This window comes from Pleuronectes platessa, chromosome 10, assembly GCF_947347685.1.
Source record: "Pleuronectes platessa chromosome 10, fPlePla1.1, whole genome shotgun sequence".
Taxonomy (NCBI): domain Eukaryota; kingdom Metazoa; phylum Chordata; class Actinopteri; order Pleuronectiformes; family Pleuronectidae; genus Pleuronectes; species Pleuronectes platessa.
In genome coordinates this window covers 19654199-19675398 of record NC_070635.1, presented here as the reverse complement: position 1 = coordinate 19675398, position 21200 = coordinate 19654199, and the positions used below count along the sequence as shown (strand labels likewise).

The following is a 21200-nucleotide window of genomic DNA, read 5'->3' as shown; positions in this document are numbered from 1 at the left end:
GGGAGAGTGACTGATGCTGAGTCCGACAGAGGAGGACCACCGGAGAGGAGGACCGAGGAGGAGAACTGGAGGGGGGTTGTTCTTATTGGAGGTGCTCTGGAGGAGGAGGGCTTCCACTCGGCATGCAGAGGAGACACAGAGAACAACTTTCTGAGGTGGGCTGACACGCGTGGAGACACATTGTTTTATCAGAGGTGTCCTGGGCCACGTGTGAAGAATTCTGTTCCTGAATCCTCAGTTTTCGACTTCTTGAAACGTTTACTATTTTACTATGCTGTGTTACATTGGACAGTCAAGACCCGTCTTCAGAAGACTCCCGAATGTGGTTGAAAGCTCACGAAGATGACAGCGATCGGCCCTGGAGTGAAAAAGGAAATGTGAAAGGAAATCTACTGGACCACTGTACTAATCAAATAAAGTTTTATTTTCCCGCTACAAATCAAAACGAATAAAAATGACAGAGACCAACTGAAATGCAAACAATGAGCATATAATAATCATAATAATAGGTCTTACTATATGATATCAACCATTTGCCTGTAAGTAGGCAATAAAAATACTAGAAACATATTGTTACAGTTCAAATCATTGGGAGAATCATTTGGCCAATTTGCTTTGTTTAAGGAAATAAAAAAAATCCATTAATTCACAAGGAATCATGTTTTGCCACAGGTGAGAACGTGTTCATATGAGAGTTTATTTAAGTCTTTATGGAGAATTGTAGCATCTTAGGGCCAGACCTGGTAAAACCATCTGCCTGAGAGATCCGATCACAAGAGGTCCCCAGTAAGTACAGGTCTGAATTGACCTAAATGTGTCCTCTGTGCTTCTTGAGATCCGATCACTCGGACCTCATTCACAGGTTTAAATGTTCAGCGTCACACTAGGCTCGGGGTCAAGCCAGGACAAAAGGATGCACTAACAGACGAATGAAAAACTGATGGACAAATCAGAGAAACGATGTTGAGATAAGTACGTCAGGCCACTGTGTACGGCTGCTGCTGAGGCTCTTCACTGTACCAAACTGTAGCAGCAGTGTGTTTTTTCTGATGCTGACAAACTGACTGTTATACCTGTGATCTTTTTAATCCAGCGAAACACAAAATAAGAATTCAAACAAATGTAAAAATGTATGATTCCATCCAATTTATTTTAAAGGCAAATTATCAAATGAACACAATGTATATTAAAAAAAAAGAGAGATCTAGGTTCCTTCTTTCCACATGAAGCCTTTGGATTCTGCTTTGAAATTTTCTGTTTCACATATTTCTGTCATTTGCAGTTTTTGATCTACAGTACAGATCCATCTTAAAGATCGTCTTAGAGGTAATAAGGACCACTGATGGGAAACCGTTTCTACTTAGACGTGTACTAACTGGGAAGTTCACATGTACTAAAAAGGAATTAATGCTGACAGAACTAATTAACCAGAGTCAAGAAAGTTTATATGAATACTACGATTTTATTTGTCTGTAGAAAAAAACAAGACAAAACCGACTGATTTAATAAAAAAACATTTTTTGAAACATATGAGCTCCATGATCAGCACCGGTCTGGTTATCTCAATGGTGAATTCTGGATGTTTTTTAAAACCACATCATCAACCCCATGAACACGTTGCCAGAGTAAATGTATTCGTTGAGCTGGATTCCATCTTGTCAAAACCTTCAATGATATAAAAGCACCTTTAAAAAGGATGGCAGTTAGGAAACAAAAAGTATTAAAAAAAACACTAGTATAACTTGAGTTTTAATTGAACAATACAGTAAAAATTGTTGTTTTTGTTGAATTTTCCCCAGTGAGCTGACGATGATGAGTCACTCGAGGCAGGATGGTGAAATCTTCACCACCAACCACCTGGTTTCCCCTCAGAAGCCACGCACTGAATGCTGGGATTCAGCTGTTGGGATGAGGCAGACCAGAGTGGTGTCCCTGCAGCAGGGGCGGCTGTATGAGGTGGGATGAGTCTGTATTTGACTGTTGGTGGAAAAAGTTGATTGTGGTTGCACACCCCAGCCAGACGGCCGCTGCCAGCAGAGTCCACCCACAGCAGCACCAGTGTGTGTTTGTGTGTGTAGAAACAAGGTTTACCTTGACGACACTGCACTTCCTCTTCGGAGTCAACATGCACTACTGCGGCTTCTTTCCATCTATGACTACACTTGGAAGATTCTTTTCTTCAACATTTTGTCAGAATGATTCTGCCTCATTCTGAGTCACAAACATTTAGTTCAACTGAACATGCTTTGCCTCCACTGTGTGTCACTGTTCTCATGATGCAAGCAGGCGATGGGTGTATCCAGGTAACATCGTTTCTCTTCAGAGGTTTAGTCGGACAGAGATGGCGAGCGCAGGGATCTGCCGCTGGCTGGGCTGTTGCTGTACACGTGCGCGTTGTCCTTCTCTCGGTCCTTCTCCTTGCTTTCGTGTTTGTGCTTGTGCTTGTGTTTGTGCTTGTGCTTTTTCTTCTTCTTCTTGTGCTCGTGGTGGTGGTGGTGATGGTGGTGGCCGTGCTCGCTGCCGTGTTTAGACGAGGTGGAGGTGGTCTCTTTGGGGAAGGAGGGCACTGGCGTGGCGGGCATTGAGAGAATGGACTGTTCGACTGACAGCGGCTCTTTACCTGAAAAGAGAGAGAGCACAGGAACGTCTAAGCTGGTTATGTGTGTATGTTTTTGATATTATGTATGTGTGTCTGTGTGTGTGTTTACCTGGTGTAGAGGGTCTTTCCATCAGATTAAGATGTTGGTGGATGAAGGCCTGACTGTCATGAACACTCTCCATATCGATATCTTCTTCTTCCATGGTGTTAAACTAAAGCAGAGCAGAACGACTAATTAATACCTTCTGAGAACCACTTGTATATTAGAGTACAATAAAAGGCAAGCATAAGAAAAAGGTGTCCTCACCTTGGGGGGAAAGGCGAGATCCTTCACCCTGATCTTGTAGCGCCCTGCTCTGCCTTCGTCTTCCTGCTGCTGCAGGACCTGTCCCGGCTCTGGAGGGGAGCCCAGCGGGGTCTCAGCCTTCCTCTTCAGGCCTAGAGGTGGCTGACCCACCCCACACACCCCCAATGAAATAGGATCCGGCTCTTCGTCAACCTGCCGATCACAAATGTGAAAAAATGAATGTGTGGAAATATGGCATTATTATTTTTAATATAGTGTTATAGTGTGAATAATGTGAGTTTGTAACACATTGGAAATAGTCTACAATAAATCAATCATCTATAAATGTAATACTACATATGACTCCATGTTTAATCAGCTGTCAACACAACCTGAGTGTCAATTACAGGGATTCTTGATGAGAGCTCAACACACTGCAACACATGCAAATAGACAAAACACAAGAAAGTTAAGAAAATGTGTGAACATGCAGCACACTGGTCTATTTGCTTGCTTTGTGTGTATCTGCAGTGTTTCTACATGTGCGTTTTTTAGTTCTCAGGGCCACCAAAGATTGTGTGTATCCAATCAGTGTTGGCTACATTATACTGTGGTGGCCGTAATTACAGAGATCCAACATAAGACAACAGCTTTTATGAAGTAGCTGCCATCTTGAAATTACAACGTGGGATTACTCAGACATTGAGACCGAAAGGAATAAGACCACCAAGTAGCTCACTGATTACATCAGCACTGGCAGAGAAACCAGTTTAACTCCATGTTGTGTGATGTTGTGGGTCTTTAACAAAAGGATAACGGACTTGACAATTTAGGTTATGTCCACACTAACTTTTAAAACAAAGACGATCTCTGCTCAGAGCAGCCTTTTAGCTCCAGATCAGAAATAATTTCCGTCCATACTAACGCATCTAAAAATGCACATCATATGACGATTCATAACATTCGCCACTGATATTGGTCATGTGCGTGCCAGAGCAAACACAAAGTAGATTGGTTGTGAGGCAGAGCAATTGTGAAACATAAGAGCAGGGATTTCTTTTCTTTGACGGAAGATTCACAACTGATGGTGGTGACTGATAAAACACACTCAGGAAGACAATGTGCATGTTGTGTAAATACAATTTGAAAGGAATTGAACCACTTACAGCTGTGTAACACATGCCAACTCCATGGATTCCTATACTGGCAGGTGTCTCCATACCCCCACTGACCCCCAGCTCAGGCTTGATGGTTGGGTTGAGCACAGCTTTCTTCTCCTTCAGGTTGAGCACGAGGCCCAGCTCTGGCAGTGGCAGACACGACGGACGGGTCAGACCGAACAAGGCGTAGTAGAGGTTCACTGCGTCGCAGCGCAGCCGCCAGTCATGTGAGGTGCCTGAGAAAAAGAAAGATATTGATGATGTGGTTGTGAGGAGTCCTGTTGTGAAGCTACTGGCCATGTCACTGCAACATCTCTGGTTCAGTTTAGGCCAACGACCTGTGATGCTGCTCTACTTTGTTTCTGTCTGCTATCACATTAAGACAGCTTTGTCTTCACAATACTTCCAGAGGATCGGACACATTGAGGTTACACACAGTGCAGAGCAGCCCCCCTCAGTGGAGCGACTAAAAGAAATGCAAAGAGAATAAAGAAGAGACGGATGAAAAGTCTAAGGACAAGATGGAGTTGTAGAAAGGAAAGCAGGAAGGTTGAAGGAGGCTACATAAAGACATGGAGGGAACCAATTTTCACATAAATATCACATAAATCCAGAGCTGAAGTAAGAGCTGCCTGTTCCTTCACTACACATTTTATTCAACATCTCCACAGAGACTATATGAGCATAGCTAAACACCAGATAATTAGCTCTCAGTGGCATGAGTGCTACAAAATGCTTCATTATATGGATCATTTGAGCAGCAGCGTGTTGAGACTGATTTAAACATCCAATACTGCTGAAGCTAATGATCCAAAGGCTCCGGCGCCGAACATGGGGGGTGTACTGTGGCTTTGGAAGAGGATTGATATCATTTACTCTAACGGCAGCAGAAAGCACTCAGTTTGTGTTCTTACAGCGCTGACCTTCAGCCACTGAAACATCATCCTGCGTGAGTGTGGGGTTTGACACATGGGAGGCCTGTGGGTTATTGGGGGGGGAGAGAGAATAAAACAACCGACATGGTATTCAAGGTCCTCGCATTCGGGTCACTGTGTATTTGAACTGGCAGCCGAGTGGAGTTGGACCACAGCACCCCAAACTGTCTGACCGACAAACAAAAGGTCCCTGGAAAATAATGATCATCCATGTTTATGATCATTCTTTGATATGCAAGGCAATAATTTAAATAACATGTTTCAGAGTCAAATGGTCTCTAGGAATATTGAATTGTGAACACACACTGTACTTTTATTTGGGTTGGGAGGTTGTGTGTATTTAGATTGGCAGAATGAAGCGCTAACGGCCTGGCTAGCTAGCTGCAAGACACGTCGGACCCCCTGGAAGAGAATAATGAAATGGAACCTGAATACACAATAGAGGGCAGAACCATGTGCGTATATGATGCAGGCACTGCACCAAATGCTAGACCTTCACCTTTTACATTTCAGGATTGGAAGAAATGAAAGTCAGGGAGGAAAACATTTCATCTGAAGCACGCCGTCAGCCAATGAAGAACCAGTTGGAATATGTTGGACTGTTCAATGGAGATACTGATAATCCATCAAAATGAGTTTTAGTTACAGTTGTGCTGATTACAGAGAACGTATCAGCTAGTAGGGGAAGTCTTAATGGTCTGATAGAAGTCTGTGCACTAAGAATGTGTAAAGACAGATACATTTTAGTGATCACATTCATATTCCACAATAACAAAAAAAAATTTCAAATGGTCACATCTAGTCAGTGTGTGTGTGTGTGTGTGTGTGTGTGTGTGTGTGTGTGTGTGTGTGTGTGTGTGTGTGTGTGTGTTCACCTGAGTTCATGAGCTTCCACAGTTGGTCAACCAGTGCTTCATTACACAGAGGGGAGTCTGATGTCTTTGTGAAAGGTGGATTCTTACTGAGCATGCTCAGGATCTTATGTCTGATTGGACAACAAGCAAGAAATACAGACAAGCAAAGAAATTAAAATCCACACATTTGGTCTTTTCGTATCAACAATGCATCAATTTAACATGAACTAAAGGCATAGTTTATTGCACTGCAGTGCATTTTCACTTTTCATATTTATGGCACCATGTTCTGACACAGCTTGACAGTGGGATGTTTCACTCCCATTTGTGAGTAGATATAGATGTGAGCAAACTGTAAAATGTATTTAAGAGCATGTGTGAGTAACATTGATCATAAATTTCCAGCCATCAGTGTCATCTTTCCCTCGAAGCAAACAACACAAAAAGGATAATCTTTTAAAGTCGGTATGGACAGGGAGGAATAATAACAGTTTCAGTGTACATATGTTTATGAAATGATTGTATTAAGTTACACTAGGATATGATTACAGGTGTCATTAGATAATGAGTGAGTCATCCGACTAGTACTAACACATTACTGTCTCATGATAATGCAAATGAATGACAGAGGTGACAGTAACAGGTTTGGGAAAATGCGATACAATAATGTACAGGACAAGAAATAAAACATGAGGAAAATCTAAAGTACTGGACGTAATGTAGTAGTACATTACGCAGTAGTATGCATGAATGTGTGTACGAAGTGTGCAGGTGTGCTTTGTGCTGACCTGACATAATGAGTTGGATCGTTGTGGACCATGGCGAGCAGCCACTGCAGGTCTACTGCACTTCTCTCCACTGTTGAACAAAAAACATACAAAAATACACATCATGTGCACAACTGAGAACTAACACAACAACCCTAATGGAAAACATCTTGAAGATACAACAGATGTGTCAAAATAAAACCACCTATCAGTCATATATAGCTAAAAGGGTATTTGGCTCCATGTCAGCAACAAGAGATCTCTGTCTTAGAGCCACATACAATATTTTTCTTAATGTTCAATGCTTTTTCTCTCCTCCTCTTTGTGTGCACAGTCACTTCCAAGCTGCTGCTCTGCTAACAGGTTCTCTAGTAATAATACATGGATCTTGATAAAAAAAAATCTGGCATATTTAGGGGACTGTTTTCTAAGAGTGTGAACAATTTACCTCTTGTATAGTCCACCAGAGCCTCCAAGGCAGCGACGCGAACATCTACAAAATGTCCAAACTCAGCGTAGGACTTGAACAGTGATGGGTCGCTGGGAATATGGCCGTTCTTCTGAAGCTCCCGAATTGCTCTCAGACAACTGGAGAGAGAAGGATGTCGGTCAAAATTAAGCAAATTGTTCATGTAGCAGCAGTTTTGTGTTTTTGAGATTGGATTATTCTTAATTTTGAAAGCAAGATTTTTTTTACTACATGTACAGATTATTGGTACCACATACTGGTTATCAGCCTCCTTGATTACAAATTTTTGGGATCAACCCTGAAAAAAGGATCTATTGGTTGACCCCTACAGTATCCAGGAGCACATCTTTGTACCTGACAGTGATGGTGTTCCTGAAGCTGGGGAGCAGTTTTTCCATATTAAGGAATCGGGTGATCTCCTCCAAGATGAGACGGACGTCAGCATTTAAATTGTCCACTGTCCGCACCTCATTGTTGATACAGATGGCGGGGGTCAGAGAGTTGGTCAGTGCTTCAATCAATTCTGCGCGATAGTAGTTGTCCGAGAACTAAAGATGGGTAAGATGGGAAAGATGGGAAGGAGAAAAGAGAAAAAGGAGACATTTTAATTAAACTCCCTCTTTGTGTGTAAAATAACAACACTTTAACAAACTTCTTTTTAAGTCTAATTCATTCATGTCTTTAATCATAAAAAGTACAGCATTTTATTTTCTTGATTTTGAGTGTTTAAGAGAAAATTTGTAAATGTTTGTTTTTACTTTGTTTTTTCTGTTGTCGTTATACTTGATGAGGTCAAGTATAAAGTTGAGGACGTCTTTGGGACAGAGGTTCTGAACATCTCTGAGTAGCGCCATGGCAACAGGCATCGTCTGACATGGAAGACAAAGATGGAACAATAATACAGGACAGGACAGGACAACCACTTGTTTGCTCAGTTTCACAATGTGCTTTAGTGTAGTACTTCTTCAACAGAACACAACGCATATTCAAGATTAAATCGTGATACCAATATTTGAGAATTTTCAAAATCATTTAATGTTTATTTAAAATAAATGTATTGATAAGCATGTTCTGAGTGAGACAGGTTAAAGCTCAAATATAGTTTTCAGGGCTCTCTGGTGGACACAATGAGTAATAGCATTGCAGTTATAATTAATTCTTAACACATTTCCGGGTATTAACATTATCTGCAGTACTAGTAGTGATTTACTCATCTTTGATAAGTGAAATCAGACAACGGTACAGGTTTGGTTCTACAGTAAGTCAAGTGTGTGTTTAGCTGTGTGTGTTTGACAAACCTTTTGTAGGAAGTAGCTCTGGAAGCTGTTGAAGTTGTTGGTCTTGACAATGTTGGGGCAACTCTTACAGCAGAACATTCTGGTGAACAGGGACTTCATAGCGGGTGGGCCCTGCCATGTGCTCACCATGGAATTGGCAATCTGCAAACATCAGAGGCACCAATGAAAATGGATTAACACAATTTTACAGTAAATTACTTAAGTTACATTTACTACATTTAGTCATTTGGCAGACGATCTGTCCAAAGTGATACTGGATACCAACACTAAAGCATCACTACTGTAGAAGTGCTAAATCTGTTAAACAAGATAAATTGCAGTAGATCAGATAAAGAGAAGTTCTAGTTGGGGTGAAGGTGATAGAGTGGGACATATTCTGCACCATCTGTAAGGGTTTCACTGCATATGAATGGAGGCTCACTAAAGGGACTTGTAACAGTCAAGGCGAGAGAAACCCATGGCCTGTACATTGCAAACTGTTTGTATTGGGGGAACCCTGTGGGGAAGGGATAAGAACGCATGTCCACACCATGAGACATTGAAGGAACGTCCAGTTAAATGGGATTCTAACCAAGAAAGTCCTTGGTTTAATAGCAGAATGGGGGGGGGGGGGGGGTTAACTGGTTCAAAGGCCGCTGATAAGCAGCAATAGGTTGAGATGTGTCCAAGTTGCTGCATGTGAACCTCATCATCTGTCAACTATCCTCAGTCCCAGTCAATACAGAAAAATATAAAGACTGGTATCAAGATAATAACCCTAACCCTAACCCAACACATATTGAATAAAATGGATATTTGCATTGAAGTATAAGATGCACCAAAGTGAGTTGAGGAATGCTTTGGCGCACAAATGACAAGTCAACAAATGCTGGGATTAGAAGTAGAGTTAGAATAGTTGAATCAGTAAAACAATGTCCTTTCTGTCTGTCCGTTTTTGTGGTAAGAACTGATCTTCAATGTAAAAGGCAAAATTTAAACACGAGCAGATCATGAGATTTCCACAGGTATGAAGACCAGTGGCTCCAGTGGTCTCTGAGTTCCAACAGGAAATTAGGGAATTTATGTTAATGTGGTAATAAAGGGCTAAGGGTCACTGACACAGGATGTTGTCATTTGGTTAGATAAATAAAGGCAGGAATGAGCACAAGAATGTTCCTGTAAATGAGCATGCACGCATTCAAAACACGTCTGTATTTTTTGCGTGTCTTGTGCATTCATTTGTCAGTATTTATGTGTTTTCCCCGAGATTTTCCGCCCCAGGCTGTTCCTTACTACTTCCCACATTTTCTACCAAAAACAAGCAAGTAAATGCCATCCCAACCTCTCATAATGCAGCCAAATCCATCTGAGAGTTAAAGTCAGTCACACCGCACTTTGTGGTCAGTGTGGGTTTGCAAGTCTGCGAGTGTATGTGTTTATGTGCAGGTTGAGAGTGTGTGTGTGTAGTAGTAGTTCTAGTATATACCAAAGGCCAACATGGCAACATAATGAAAGAAGTGAAGTGCTGCCATTTCAGCCTCAACTCAGTTTATCATGTTGTGAAAATATTGGTTCAGGTGGAACTCGAATGGCGGAAATCCAGTGGGGTTAAAGTTGGAACAGACCAAATCCAGAGAATGGAGAATTTCCTGTAGCCACAGAATAGGATTATTCAGGCAACGAGCTTAAGTGCAGCGTGGGTTAAACCGGTGGGTGGCCCTGCAAGCTTGTAGGCTATATGTTGTTCTCATACTGTAGCTCTTTTCACGATACTGTTAGCACTAGAGATTTTGTGAAAAGAAATTATTTTTACCAAAGTACAAAATGAAAATCAAACGGAACTCTATCATAAGGGGTAAAAGGAAGTTCTGTCTCAAATTTGGACAGAATCAATTGAGAATTGACACACTAGTTACAGTGCCTTAGTAAAAACTGAAAAAGGTTGTGTGTCTCGTTTTCACTACACTCACTATGAGTCATTCATACAGACCTCCCAAACCTTCATTCATCTGAAGGCTCTCCTTCTATCTCTACTACTCAACTAAGCCATGCATATTACTCCACACAACCCTCCGCTCTTACTGCGCCTTTGGAAAGCTCACGTCTGTACAGTGCATACTGTGGAATTGAATAATGAAGGCATGTGTGTGACGCACACGTCCCCGAATCAGCAAATGCATGGAAGAGCTTATTGCTAAGAGGAACACAAAATCAACTATTTGGGATAATTTGCTGAAGGTGTCCAGTTCAAGATCTCACTTAGTTACTGTAAGAATTTTACATTACACAAAACAGCAGACAATATTAAAATGATGCATATTAATTGTAAAGGTCTTAAAGGAAAGTTGAATCATATGACTTCTTAACAGACCAAGATTATGTTTTGGACCTTTTTTGGACGTCCTGACCTGAGTTCTCCACAATTGTGTGTTGTAAAATGATTGTAAGCCAACCTGTAATGTCACATATTCATTGCTTCTAAAATATAAACACACACAAAACAAATACCACACAGGTGCATATACACATACCCTGGCCAAACAGAAGCAGGCCTGCATGCGGACTTTGTAGAAACACTGTTCCTGCTCTAAGATGTCAGTCAAAGCCAGTCTGGAGGCAGGAGTTGGGAACTTTTCCAGCGCCAAGATAGACTCCTCCTTCAGGATAGAAAGACACAGACATTTACTTTTAACTAAATGTGAAAAGAATTTCAACTCAAAGATGTCAATCAGTGTTTGTTGGATAAGATGGCAGACACACTCCTACAGCTTAAAGTAACACGATAATACCAGAACATGAAAAGAATGCACCGCGTGAAATGTTAATGAAATGGACTTGACCTGTGTCGGTAAAGGTTTGATAAAAATGAGAAGCTGCTACATCGTCAAACAAAAGGGACTTTTTAAAACTGCACTACCAATAACCCACCTGTGCAACTACATCCCTCTCATAGCGCAGCTGATACTGCCACATGAAGTCCGCCTGCTCAAACTCCACCTTCCGCAGAATGGACATGTCTGGGTCAATCCGGATCCAGAGGAGAGGCGAGTCAGCGCTGCAGACAAACAAAGAGACAGGGACACATTAGGGGAAAGAAATGTCCCCTCAACTGACCTGTGGACACTGGTTCCCAGAGATACAGGTCTGTATGATATGGATGATGTAAATGTAGTCAAGTGGATTTTTAGAACTGTATTACAGGCAGCAAACAGTGACGGAAGAAATGTCTTACTCCATAGCTGACAAATCCATGTCCACCTCCTCTCCATTCACCAGAGGGATCTTCTTTTTCTTGTTTCTGGGAAGAGAATCACAAAAATCCAATAAAAACTTAACACTAATATAGGACATATAAATAAAAAACATGTTGAAATTCATTTTACTCTTTAATAAAGAAGAAGAAGGAGAGAGGCACCAAAGCCAAAGTGGAGATTAACAAATCACAGGAGCCAAAGAAAGCACCACCAAGGAAGCATCAGTTGACTTTTAGATTTATAATGAGTCTCAGACATGGATGAAAACTCCTTTTATGATACAGTTTCATAGCAACACGACTAAGCTGCATGTGCAACATATCTGCACTAATTATAAAATGCATCAGTGGAGCAAACCACCAAGTTAGAGATCTCTTATGTTATTATGAGAAGTACTAATGTGTTTTGGTTCATTATGAAGTTGTGGCAGGACAAATGAGAATATGGCTGGTCGCCAATAATTAATGAGAAAGTTAAAATCCACCTGACAGTCATGAGACACAATTGTGGCCAAATCTGGCACAAACAAGTTATTAAGTAATATAATCCACAAATCATGATGAAATGAAGAAGTGTGCATTGCTGTGTTAGGTACCGTCTGCTCTTGGAGTGGCAGGGGATGTCATGCTTGAGGCTGTTCTCCTCTATCTGCAGTGTGTGTTTGAAGGACCCATCCAGCTCCTGCACTGTCACCTTGATGGGACCCTGCAATGAGATAAATACATATATATATGTCATTCAGAACCGCAGTTTAGTACATTTCAGAAATGGCCACATTGCTGACTTCCTTATTTTTTGTTATGACTTTTACTCTGAATGTAAAAAATAGACTCACCACATATTTCTGAGTTCCAGATGATGTATAGTCCTGACGGATCTCCAGCTCTAACACGTTCCTCTTCCTGTTAAAGGCAAAACTTCCAAAGAATTTTACCACAGCACTCTGGTCTCTGGACAGTTGAGTTAAGACGCACACAGGCGACCAAGAACGTTTGGGACAATCACAACCACCACACCAGGGTTACAGCTAGAGATGGTGCACAGACACTAAGAAGTTACATCTACTAATGAAGCAGCAAATCATATTTTGTTTAAAATTTTTTTTATTAACTTGCATTCTGATTTTTAAAAGGGTAAAGAATTTTTGACAAATATTTAAACACTATAGTAAAAATAAAAATAAAGGATACACCCATTGTTTGATCAGCGGGCCTATGTCTTTGCCAGAGACGTTGGAGATGGATTTGAGGAAAGCGTGAGTAGACAGAAGCATCTGGCTCCACATGTGACTCTGATACTTCTGGGATGAGGCCGTACTGGCCAAACTCAGGAGCTTGTTGAAAACCTAGAGGAGGGCAGGACAGAAGAAGAAAAACAATGAAGACTAAAGCAGCATTTATTATAATGTTAACTTGAACTGGTTTTGACATCTTCAATTACAGAAACAGAACAATGTTGTGCCTGACCTGCAACATGAACTCCATGCTGATCCTGTTCTCTATCAACCTCATCACCAGGTGGGCTTTACACTGGAACATCTTGTAGTATTCCCAGGACAACGTGTGGGGGTGCTTGATGGAGAAGTGAAGGTGTGGAGTAGGACTAAAGAGAGAAAAAAGTTCTTTGTGATCTAGAAAATGACTCTTCAAACATTAAATCAGTGTGAAGGGATTTAAATACAAAATGTTTTACTTGTCCTTCTCTTTGCCTCCACTGAAGGTTGGGTGCAACAGGACCCCTCCCATCTTTAGTTCATAGTCCACAATCCTGTCCAGCTCCTATTTAGAGACAGAATTACATTTATAAAGAAGCAATAGATTAGTTTTAATACTGATTAATCTGACTTTTATTTAGTAATAACTTCACCCACATTTTTTTTTAACAGTTAAGACCTGAAATATTATATTATATACAAATTAACAATGGCAAAGAAAAGCATTCAATTCTCACATTTAATCCTCTCACATTTAATCCTCGAGTCTAAGGGAATGACATGTTATGAAATTCCTTTTGGGCATTCGTGACATATTGCGTTTAAAACAACTCATGGTCATGTGACCTTGACCTTTGGACATTTGACCACCAAGTTTAAAGATTTCATCCTTGAGTGAATATTTGTACCAAGGGCAGGTACCAGCTCTGCTCAGTGGTCTTTGGGTGAGTAAGTGCTATGACAGGATAAACAGTGGATAAACATTTGATAGATCAAAGCGTTACCTCTTTTATCCAGTGTCGATACTCATTGACTCCGAACGTTTTCTTCAGGTAGAGGCCGTAGATATAGCCTGAGATTCCCTTCAACACCCACTCATCAGCCCTTCAGAAACAACAACATGCCATGTCACTGCTGATCTGTAGTTACAAGCGAAAGTCTGTTGGTTTGGCCTAATTCTGAACTTTAGAATTGCAGAGACTCTGTTCATCACAAGATTTATAGCAACCAGGAAATGTGAAACTAATAACCAATCAGAGATTCAAGACTGAATTAAAAGGTTGACCAAAAAAAACACGCTATTATTTACTCCATCTTTTCAATCTTTTGCCGACATTGTCCTGGGCTCTTTTCACGGTGAAAACCCTCTGTCAAGCTTTTCAGGCCACACTTGAGCTGCTTCATCTCTCTATAATGGTGAATTTTACCCTCAGGGTCTGGTTTGAAAGGAACTTGGCAATCACAACTCTCATAAATTTACCAACCTGGCTTTATAAGCTTGTTAAAGAAGAGACAACACGCTGATTCAACCTCTGTGGTTTTACGCAGAACTGAATCAGGTCTGGTTTATATAATGATGGTGATTTCATCTATGTATCAGCTATAATCAACATTATGCAGAGAAGTATTTTCTTTTACGTGTTTATGGATCATATTATGAGTACTATTCAAGAACTATGAATTGTGCAGCTCCTAATTTCCTTTCCCTCTGGTCCTTGACCTCAAGACCAACTGAACCTTTCTTGAATAGAAGCCTACATCTTTAGGCCTGAAAAACTGCCAAATGTTTTATAACACAAAAAGAAAATCTACAGATGCAGCGGTCAAGTTTATATTCACATCAGCAGACAATCGTTAATAAGAAAACCAGTAGTTCTTTGATCAGACAGACACATGAAGAAGAGATAAACCAGTGATTCAGGGTCTCAAATTCACAACTTCTCAACACAGTTTCAAAGATTTGAAGGTTTCTCTTGGTAATGTGCCTTCTATACGTCTGACAAGCTACTGAGCCCAGCCTGTTTTCAATTACAGGCCCCAGTTAACCCCCACGCTGATTAATTGCTAGCAGGCAGCACCAAGCTTGGCTGACATAAAAGAGATCTGTGACTTTCCTGAGGTCTTACACACCAGCCAGCTCAACAACAAAAGCAAACCAAGGTCCCACATCTGATGTGTGTTTAGAGGTCAGGCAGGATAAAAGAGGAGGGAGGCAGAATAGAGAATGAGCAAAGGTAAAGAAAGGACACGCAATTTCTTTTTTATCCTCATCAGCAATTAATATAATATTGACAGTACCATAGAAACTAGTGTTAAAGTTTGACTAATGGGTTCTTAACATGAGCAAGCCCCTCCGAATTATTTCCTCAGTTTCTCACACACAGAAACCACACTGGCCAAGTTGCCAGGTACTAACACAGTGATCCATCATAGTGGTAAATACAGTCATTCATGCCAGTGCTGTCCCATCTTAGGACTCCTGACAAAACATCACAGCGCTGTAAATCTCTCATCACCAGCATTATATGAAATTGTCTGAGGGTAAATGATACCACACGTCTCAAACAGACATGAATACAATGAAGAGTAAGGCAGCAACCTGGACCTTAGGTGACTATGCTTCCAAACAATAATGACAGCAGTTTTCCATAACTTAACAATCTGACCTCTGAAGCTAACTGTGGTCCGTCCCTGGCTGAACTCAAAACACCTCATCCCATGACAGTCAAAGTCACAGAAGGCTTCAAACGCTTTGCAGCATACCTGCTCTGAATTACCACATTCAAAGGTGGCCTGGGGGGGGGGGCGCGTGATGCATCATACAAATGAGGCAAACAGCACTCACTTCGAGAAGGCATTCCTGGTGCTGCACTCAGATGGTCACATGAAGAATGAAATACATATATGGATAAAGACTAGAGAATGGGAGTTCTTGATAACCCTGGTAAAATGATCCGGTCGTGGTTTCAGATATGCATGATCACGGAATTAAACTATGACAATGACTTTAGAGGCAGACATATAATCTGTAATCCCGACCAAAACAAGTCTCTAGGACATAAACTCTTTAGCTTTGCCCCCCATCAGACCTTTCAAGTCATCAGACAGTGGCTTCTCAGTTGTACCCAGAATAAGATCAGGGGCTCCTAATGTGCCTTTAGTTACTGCGAGCCTGCCTTCTGCAATTTACCTTTAAAGCCAAACTTGAAACCTTCCTGTTTTCTCCAGCCTATAAACAATGTTAGTGTGAATGTGTGTGTTTGTTGGAGGGTGAGGGGACAATGGCAGTGTGTCTAATTATATTATGGGCTTGTTTTCATACTGTATGCTGCTTTGTTATTATTGTTATTGCATTGCCACTGTGCGGTGACTTATTCCATGGAAAGCACAATGAAATTCTTTGAAATTAAACATGCACTATAAATAAAGTTGCCTTGCTTTGTTATTGATTTACTTTAGTTCCTGGAGGGAGACAAATGCACTTACATATTGTAATACATAGACTTACTTGAATGACACTGCATTAAAGAGGTTTTATCCCTATTTTATTCAAGAGAGTGGTCTTTCAGTTTGAGAGCAGGACCTATTACAGACGTGCACGTGAGGAGAAAAGGTGAAGCTTGAACACAGAAAATCGAAGCACAAGCAGGGTATATTTGAGTGCGAGCACAGGGTTTTGCATGAAACTATTACAAAATCTGAACGCGAAATCAGCAGGTCCTCCTCTCAAATTGAAAGAGCAAGCTTTTGAATAAAGAGAGGAAATCCTCTTTGCAAGGCCACTGACAAGAGCCTTCAGAAGTTGGACGCTCTAAACATGAAATCTGACTTCGAGGACAAGATTCTGGTCTCTGTTTTAGCAATCTGAGTGTAAGTGCATTTAGTTTGTCTCCTTAAAATTGGAAAAAAGTTATTGCTGAAGCACATGCTTAGAAAAGGTTGTTTATAGTCTCAAATGGAGCTTTGCTACACATTAAAAAGTAAAATCTCACCATGACATCCTGGAGATGAAACAACCAAAGAACTGCTGAGCCAAGGCCTGGGCCAGACAACGACGAGTCTGTGGGGTCTGGTCTATGATCATCGCACTGTGAAGCATGTTGGTACTGAAAGACAGAGGCAGAGTGGAGGTGGATGTGAAAACAATATGACTATAATCTGCATCCATGAAAACATGTGCATGAGCTAAGAAATCGAATAATTCCATCATAACCTGAATGGACAGAGAAGTCGTTGATCTCTAATTCACATTACCTGAAGATGCTCATGGATGCATAAGAGGACACTTGCACATAGGGTTCATCCACAAACACAGTCTTGAAGCAGGAATAAGGGTAACGGCACGTCAGGATCTCTTCATAGAACTCAAAAATCTCATGCAGGTATGACATGGAGTGTTTGAGCAGTGGCAACAGCTGCGGCAGACAGAAGTGGGTCACCTGAAAGGTAACAGGAGCAAGAACATCGTAGTAAGTAAGTCTTTGTATATCTTAAAAATCATTGATAACAATGCTTATACGATTAAGGCCAATAACTAACTACTTGAAGTTTAAGAGCTGTTCCAGTTAAACGTGGCGCTCTAGCCAGAGTCAGTAACACTATTGTAAATGGCCATATACAGAAACTGTTGGGCAGATAAGAGTAACGATAAAAGAATATTGGAAGTTCCCTTGATATTTGCTTGAGAGTCACCGCAGTGTGCTTTCTTATTCTTTTGAAAGGGACTAAGGGGTGAAGGATATCTAAAAGGTCAATACTGCCACCTTGTGTTCATTCCTATAGCAAATATTACTATATTATGACTGACCTGCAGTAAGCCAGTCTGTCTCATAATGTTTGACAGATGACTGTAGTATAGTTAAACTGTGGTCCCAGAGAATATAATAATAGTTGACACTTTCCTCTTACATGTGTTTGTGACTCAGACCAGACTGTCTAGTCAAATTTACATTTGGAAAGAAGTCTCAAACTTTGATTCTCATTTTACAACAATATATAATATATGGAAAGCAAAAAAATCCCTTGTTTTTAAATATAATGAGTGTGTTTGGGTGGGGGGGGGGTGTTCTCAGTTTCTCAGCATGATGTGAGTTAGGAGATAGTGTTATGGAAATTACTGGCCAGAAAGTTTAAGAGACACTGTTTAACATTTCATGTCATAAAAGTAAAATAATATTTTTCTTAATAATATTATTTTCTGATCTGAAAGTAATACATACTGTAAAGATGTCAAAATATGTGGTAAATTAGTTAATTTTCCAATTCTTAAGCACACACAGCAAAATCAGGATTTAAAGGCAGCACTGGTCACTAAGAACCCACCTCGTGCATGTAGGGGTCCACAAGGATTTCAAAGGGCCCCACTGCCAGGGAGATGTTAGGGGACGCCGTGGGAATGGGTAGGACATAGTGATAGGTCTTCTTCCTCATGTCATTGGTGTACATGGTCTCCACCAGATCACCACTGGACACTGCCACCATGGAAGCATCAACAGTGAACTCCAGCTTCCACGTACACAGCTCTGAGTACGAGTCCACGCAGGGGAACCAGAATCTGGGGTACAAGACATTTTAATGAGCTTTGGCACAGGCTAAAAGCACAAATAAATTGAATGATTAATGTGACTGTGAGCTCTATTATGTGCCCTTTATGACCAGCTCAAAGTGTGAGTCTAAACAAAAACAAAAGAACTATCCAAAAGGGAAAGGAGAGAAGCCAGCGAGCTTAGAATACAAGTAGGATTCAACACTATAACGTTGTTGAGACAGAAAATGCTCTGTGGATTCTGGTATTTCAAAATCTGGTTTGGCTTAGGGACAAAGTGTTTGAAATCTGTCCAAAACTGCAATTTTCCTTGTACAAACAGTTACTAAAAGCAAAGTATTTCATTTGAATCCATTCCTACAAAACAGGATAATTATAAAAATATGTCCTGATACCTGGTGGAGTTCTGGTATCCAAAGGAAAACACATGAGCTCCTCTCTCTGCCATGCTGCCCTCCACATCAGGAACAACAAAGTGGAGACCTCCTTTGGGCTGGTCCAGTGAGAATTCTATGTACACCTTTAAAACTTTCAAATCTGAACAGATGACACAGGACATATTGTGGATAAGTCATGGTCTTATGGTTTCATTTCAGAAATGCAGTACATAGAAAAAGTGGAAATCCATAACATGTGACCACATCAATCCATGCCATAGGAACATTTTAAATTGGACCTATGTGATCATGATGATGTTAGACTTTTCAACAAAAAAAAAAGAACAAAAAAAAAAAGGTTTTACTCTGGCTTCTACACTTTTCCTCTTACCATCTCCTTGTTTCCAGAGTTCAGAGGGCACCTTGATGACCAGCTCCCCGTGTCCTGCATCCGGGTCCACAGCACTCACGGCTGCTGTGTAGGCACTAGAGAAATAGTTGAGGTTCCTCCTACGAAGAAACATACACAATATTTACACAAAAGTGTGAATGCCTTGTGAAGTAGACAATAATAGTATATGAAAAAAATACTTTTTCTTGCTCCATCTCTTACCTAACTACTTAAGTACATGTATTTCTGTTATACTAAACATGAATCTGGTTAGCAGAGGACTCGGATGTGTAACACAGTGATGTACTCACTGCTTGGATTCGTGGTGGCACACCTCCAGGGTGGGGTCATTGTAAATGAACGGGGCTTCAAGCTCATTGACTCTAACCCTGTAAATGCGGCACTGTTTACTGTTGAGCTTGATCCTGTTCAGGTTGACCACAGTGGGGAAGATGGTCAGCTCGACATAGCCCTACGGGATGCAAGGAAAACAGGCACGGCAGTTTTTTAAAGCACAGTTCATACACAGGTTCTATAAAGAAACATATATAGCAAAAGGGACTAAATGAAAATAAATCATTTAAAATCGGAAAGAACAGTTGAAAACTATTTTCAAGTAAAATAAAAGTAAAGAAGAGTATAATAAAATGGAGATGACGTTGGCGTGTCTTGGCATTTCCACACCAGTTCGTTTTTTAACTCTGTGGAGCTGTAACACGATAACAAGCCCCCGTCTGACACATCACAACAACATTGAATCAAACCAACACAAATGATGGATGATCAAACTAAGTGAGTGTATTAATGTGTTAATACAGTAATAAGTCTCCTCCATGGTGTTGGTGATTCCTCCTGATTGAATAAGTGTGATTTGTGATGATCGTGCTGTACTCACGATGACAGATTTCCTCTGGAAGTTGATGTTGTTGATGCACACCATCTGATGGGTCGTAAAAACAGCAACAGAAACACCGCGTCATTATGGGATGTACATCTTAATGGACTATATTGTTTACTACACATTCAATGAGCAGAGACACGACCACACTGGGTTAGTGTCTGCCAGCAGCAGTCGTGAAAGCTGGGTTAGCATGAACTTAGCTGTGCTGCTGCAAACCAATCATCACAATGCTAACCAAGACGCAGAGATACAGAAGAGGTACTTATAATTTGAAAGGTCGCGGGCTCTCGAAGCCCTTATCCTTCTTCCTGTTCATCTTCACTGGTTGTTGTGATGGAGTAGCAGCATGCCGCTGTTCCACTGCTCAGTGGGCTTTCTCTCTATCAGCCGGGCGAAGCTAGTACTCCGCTAGCTTCACATCCAGCTGCTAACCTGCAAAAAGTGCACTTTTAAAAGTAAACTGTGTCCTCCGGGTTAGAGTCTCTGTGACGAGCCTCGGGTTGTTTCCACTCGTTTCACTGCAGTCACAGAGGACGTTTCCTTAACGCGAGTCGGCCATGAGCCGCAGTGGATGTTGTAGAAGAGAACAGGTCCCCAGCGAGAGGCTGAAACAGCCACAACATTCAAATATCCGCTCCGTGTCCCGCTGCAGGAAGAGAAGCGAGCGCCGCTCCGCCGGGTTCCGCCATTTTCTTTGTGACCTCTGACCCGGGCGTAAAACAGACACAGGAAGAGAGTTTCAATAGAAATGAGACTATGGCCAAAATATATAGTAAATGTATAACGTGTGATACACACTAGTTTTTAGGGTTAATAAAATTAATCCCATTTATTGATTAAAAAAACTGAGGGCACGTCTTCGTCGCGTCAGAGGGGGCGGGACTTCCTGCATGCGCTTCACTCAGCGCGCCCCCTCCTGTGGGTACGGAGAATTACATCAGAGGCAGAGTCGGAGTTCATCGCTATGAAGATAAACACAGAAGGAATTTGCTTTTGTGTATCAGTACAAGCTTAAATATATAAATTCTATAAAGCTTAAGATATTATACACACTATACACGTGATTGAACATTTTTACAGTGTGCTTGTTATTGTCCATTTGAAGTTCAAGTTTGGCTGGTTTGATTTTTTCCACACACACGTCTTCATAGTTTATACTCAGTCTGGAGCCA

The 21200-nt window shown here is 41.1% G+C and overlaps 1 protein-coding gene across 1 annotated transcript; it reads right to left on the bottom strand.

Moving 5' to 3' along the window:
- Positions 1-405: 405 nt before the first annotated feature.
- On the bottom strand, positions 406-20718 carry taf2 (TAF2 RNA polymerase II, TATA box binding protein (TBP)-associated factor). The gene is made up of 27 exons (XM_053432846.1): positions 20295-20718; positions 20023-20077; positions 19439-19599; positions 19128-19246; positions 18755-18896; positions 18137-18368; positions 17069-17253; positions 16807-16920; positions 13819-13918; positions 13294-13379; positions 13068-13203; positions 12792-12946; positions 12437-12551; positions 12197-12306; positions 11580-11645; positions 11276-11402; positions 10879-11004; positions 8369-8509; positions 7829-7939; positions 7425-7618; positions 7050-7189; positions 6623-6692; positions 5856-5965; positions 4052-4281; positions 2907-3098; positions 2709-2811; positions 406-2620 (listed from the first exon to the last, which is right to left on the bottom strand). The coding sequence occupies exons 1-27, from the start codon at positions 20342-20344 to the stop codon at positions 2328-2330; spliced, it is 3663 nt and encodes a 1220-aa protein (XP_053288821.1). The 5' UTR covers positions 20345-20718; the 3' UTR covers positions 406-2327.
- Positions 20719-21200: the final 482 nt, after the last annotated feature.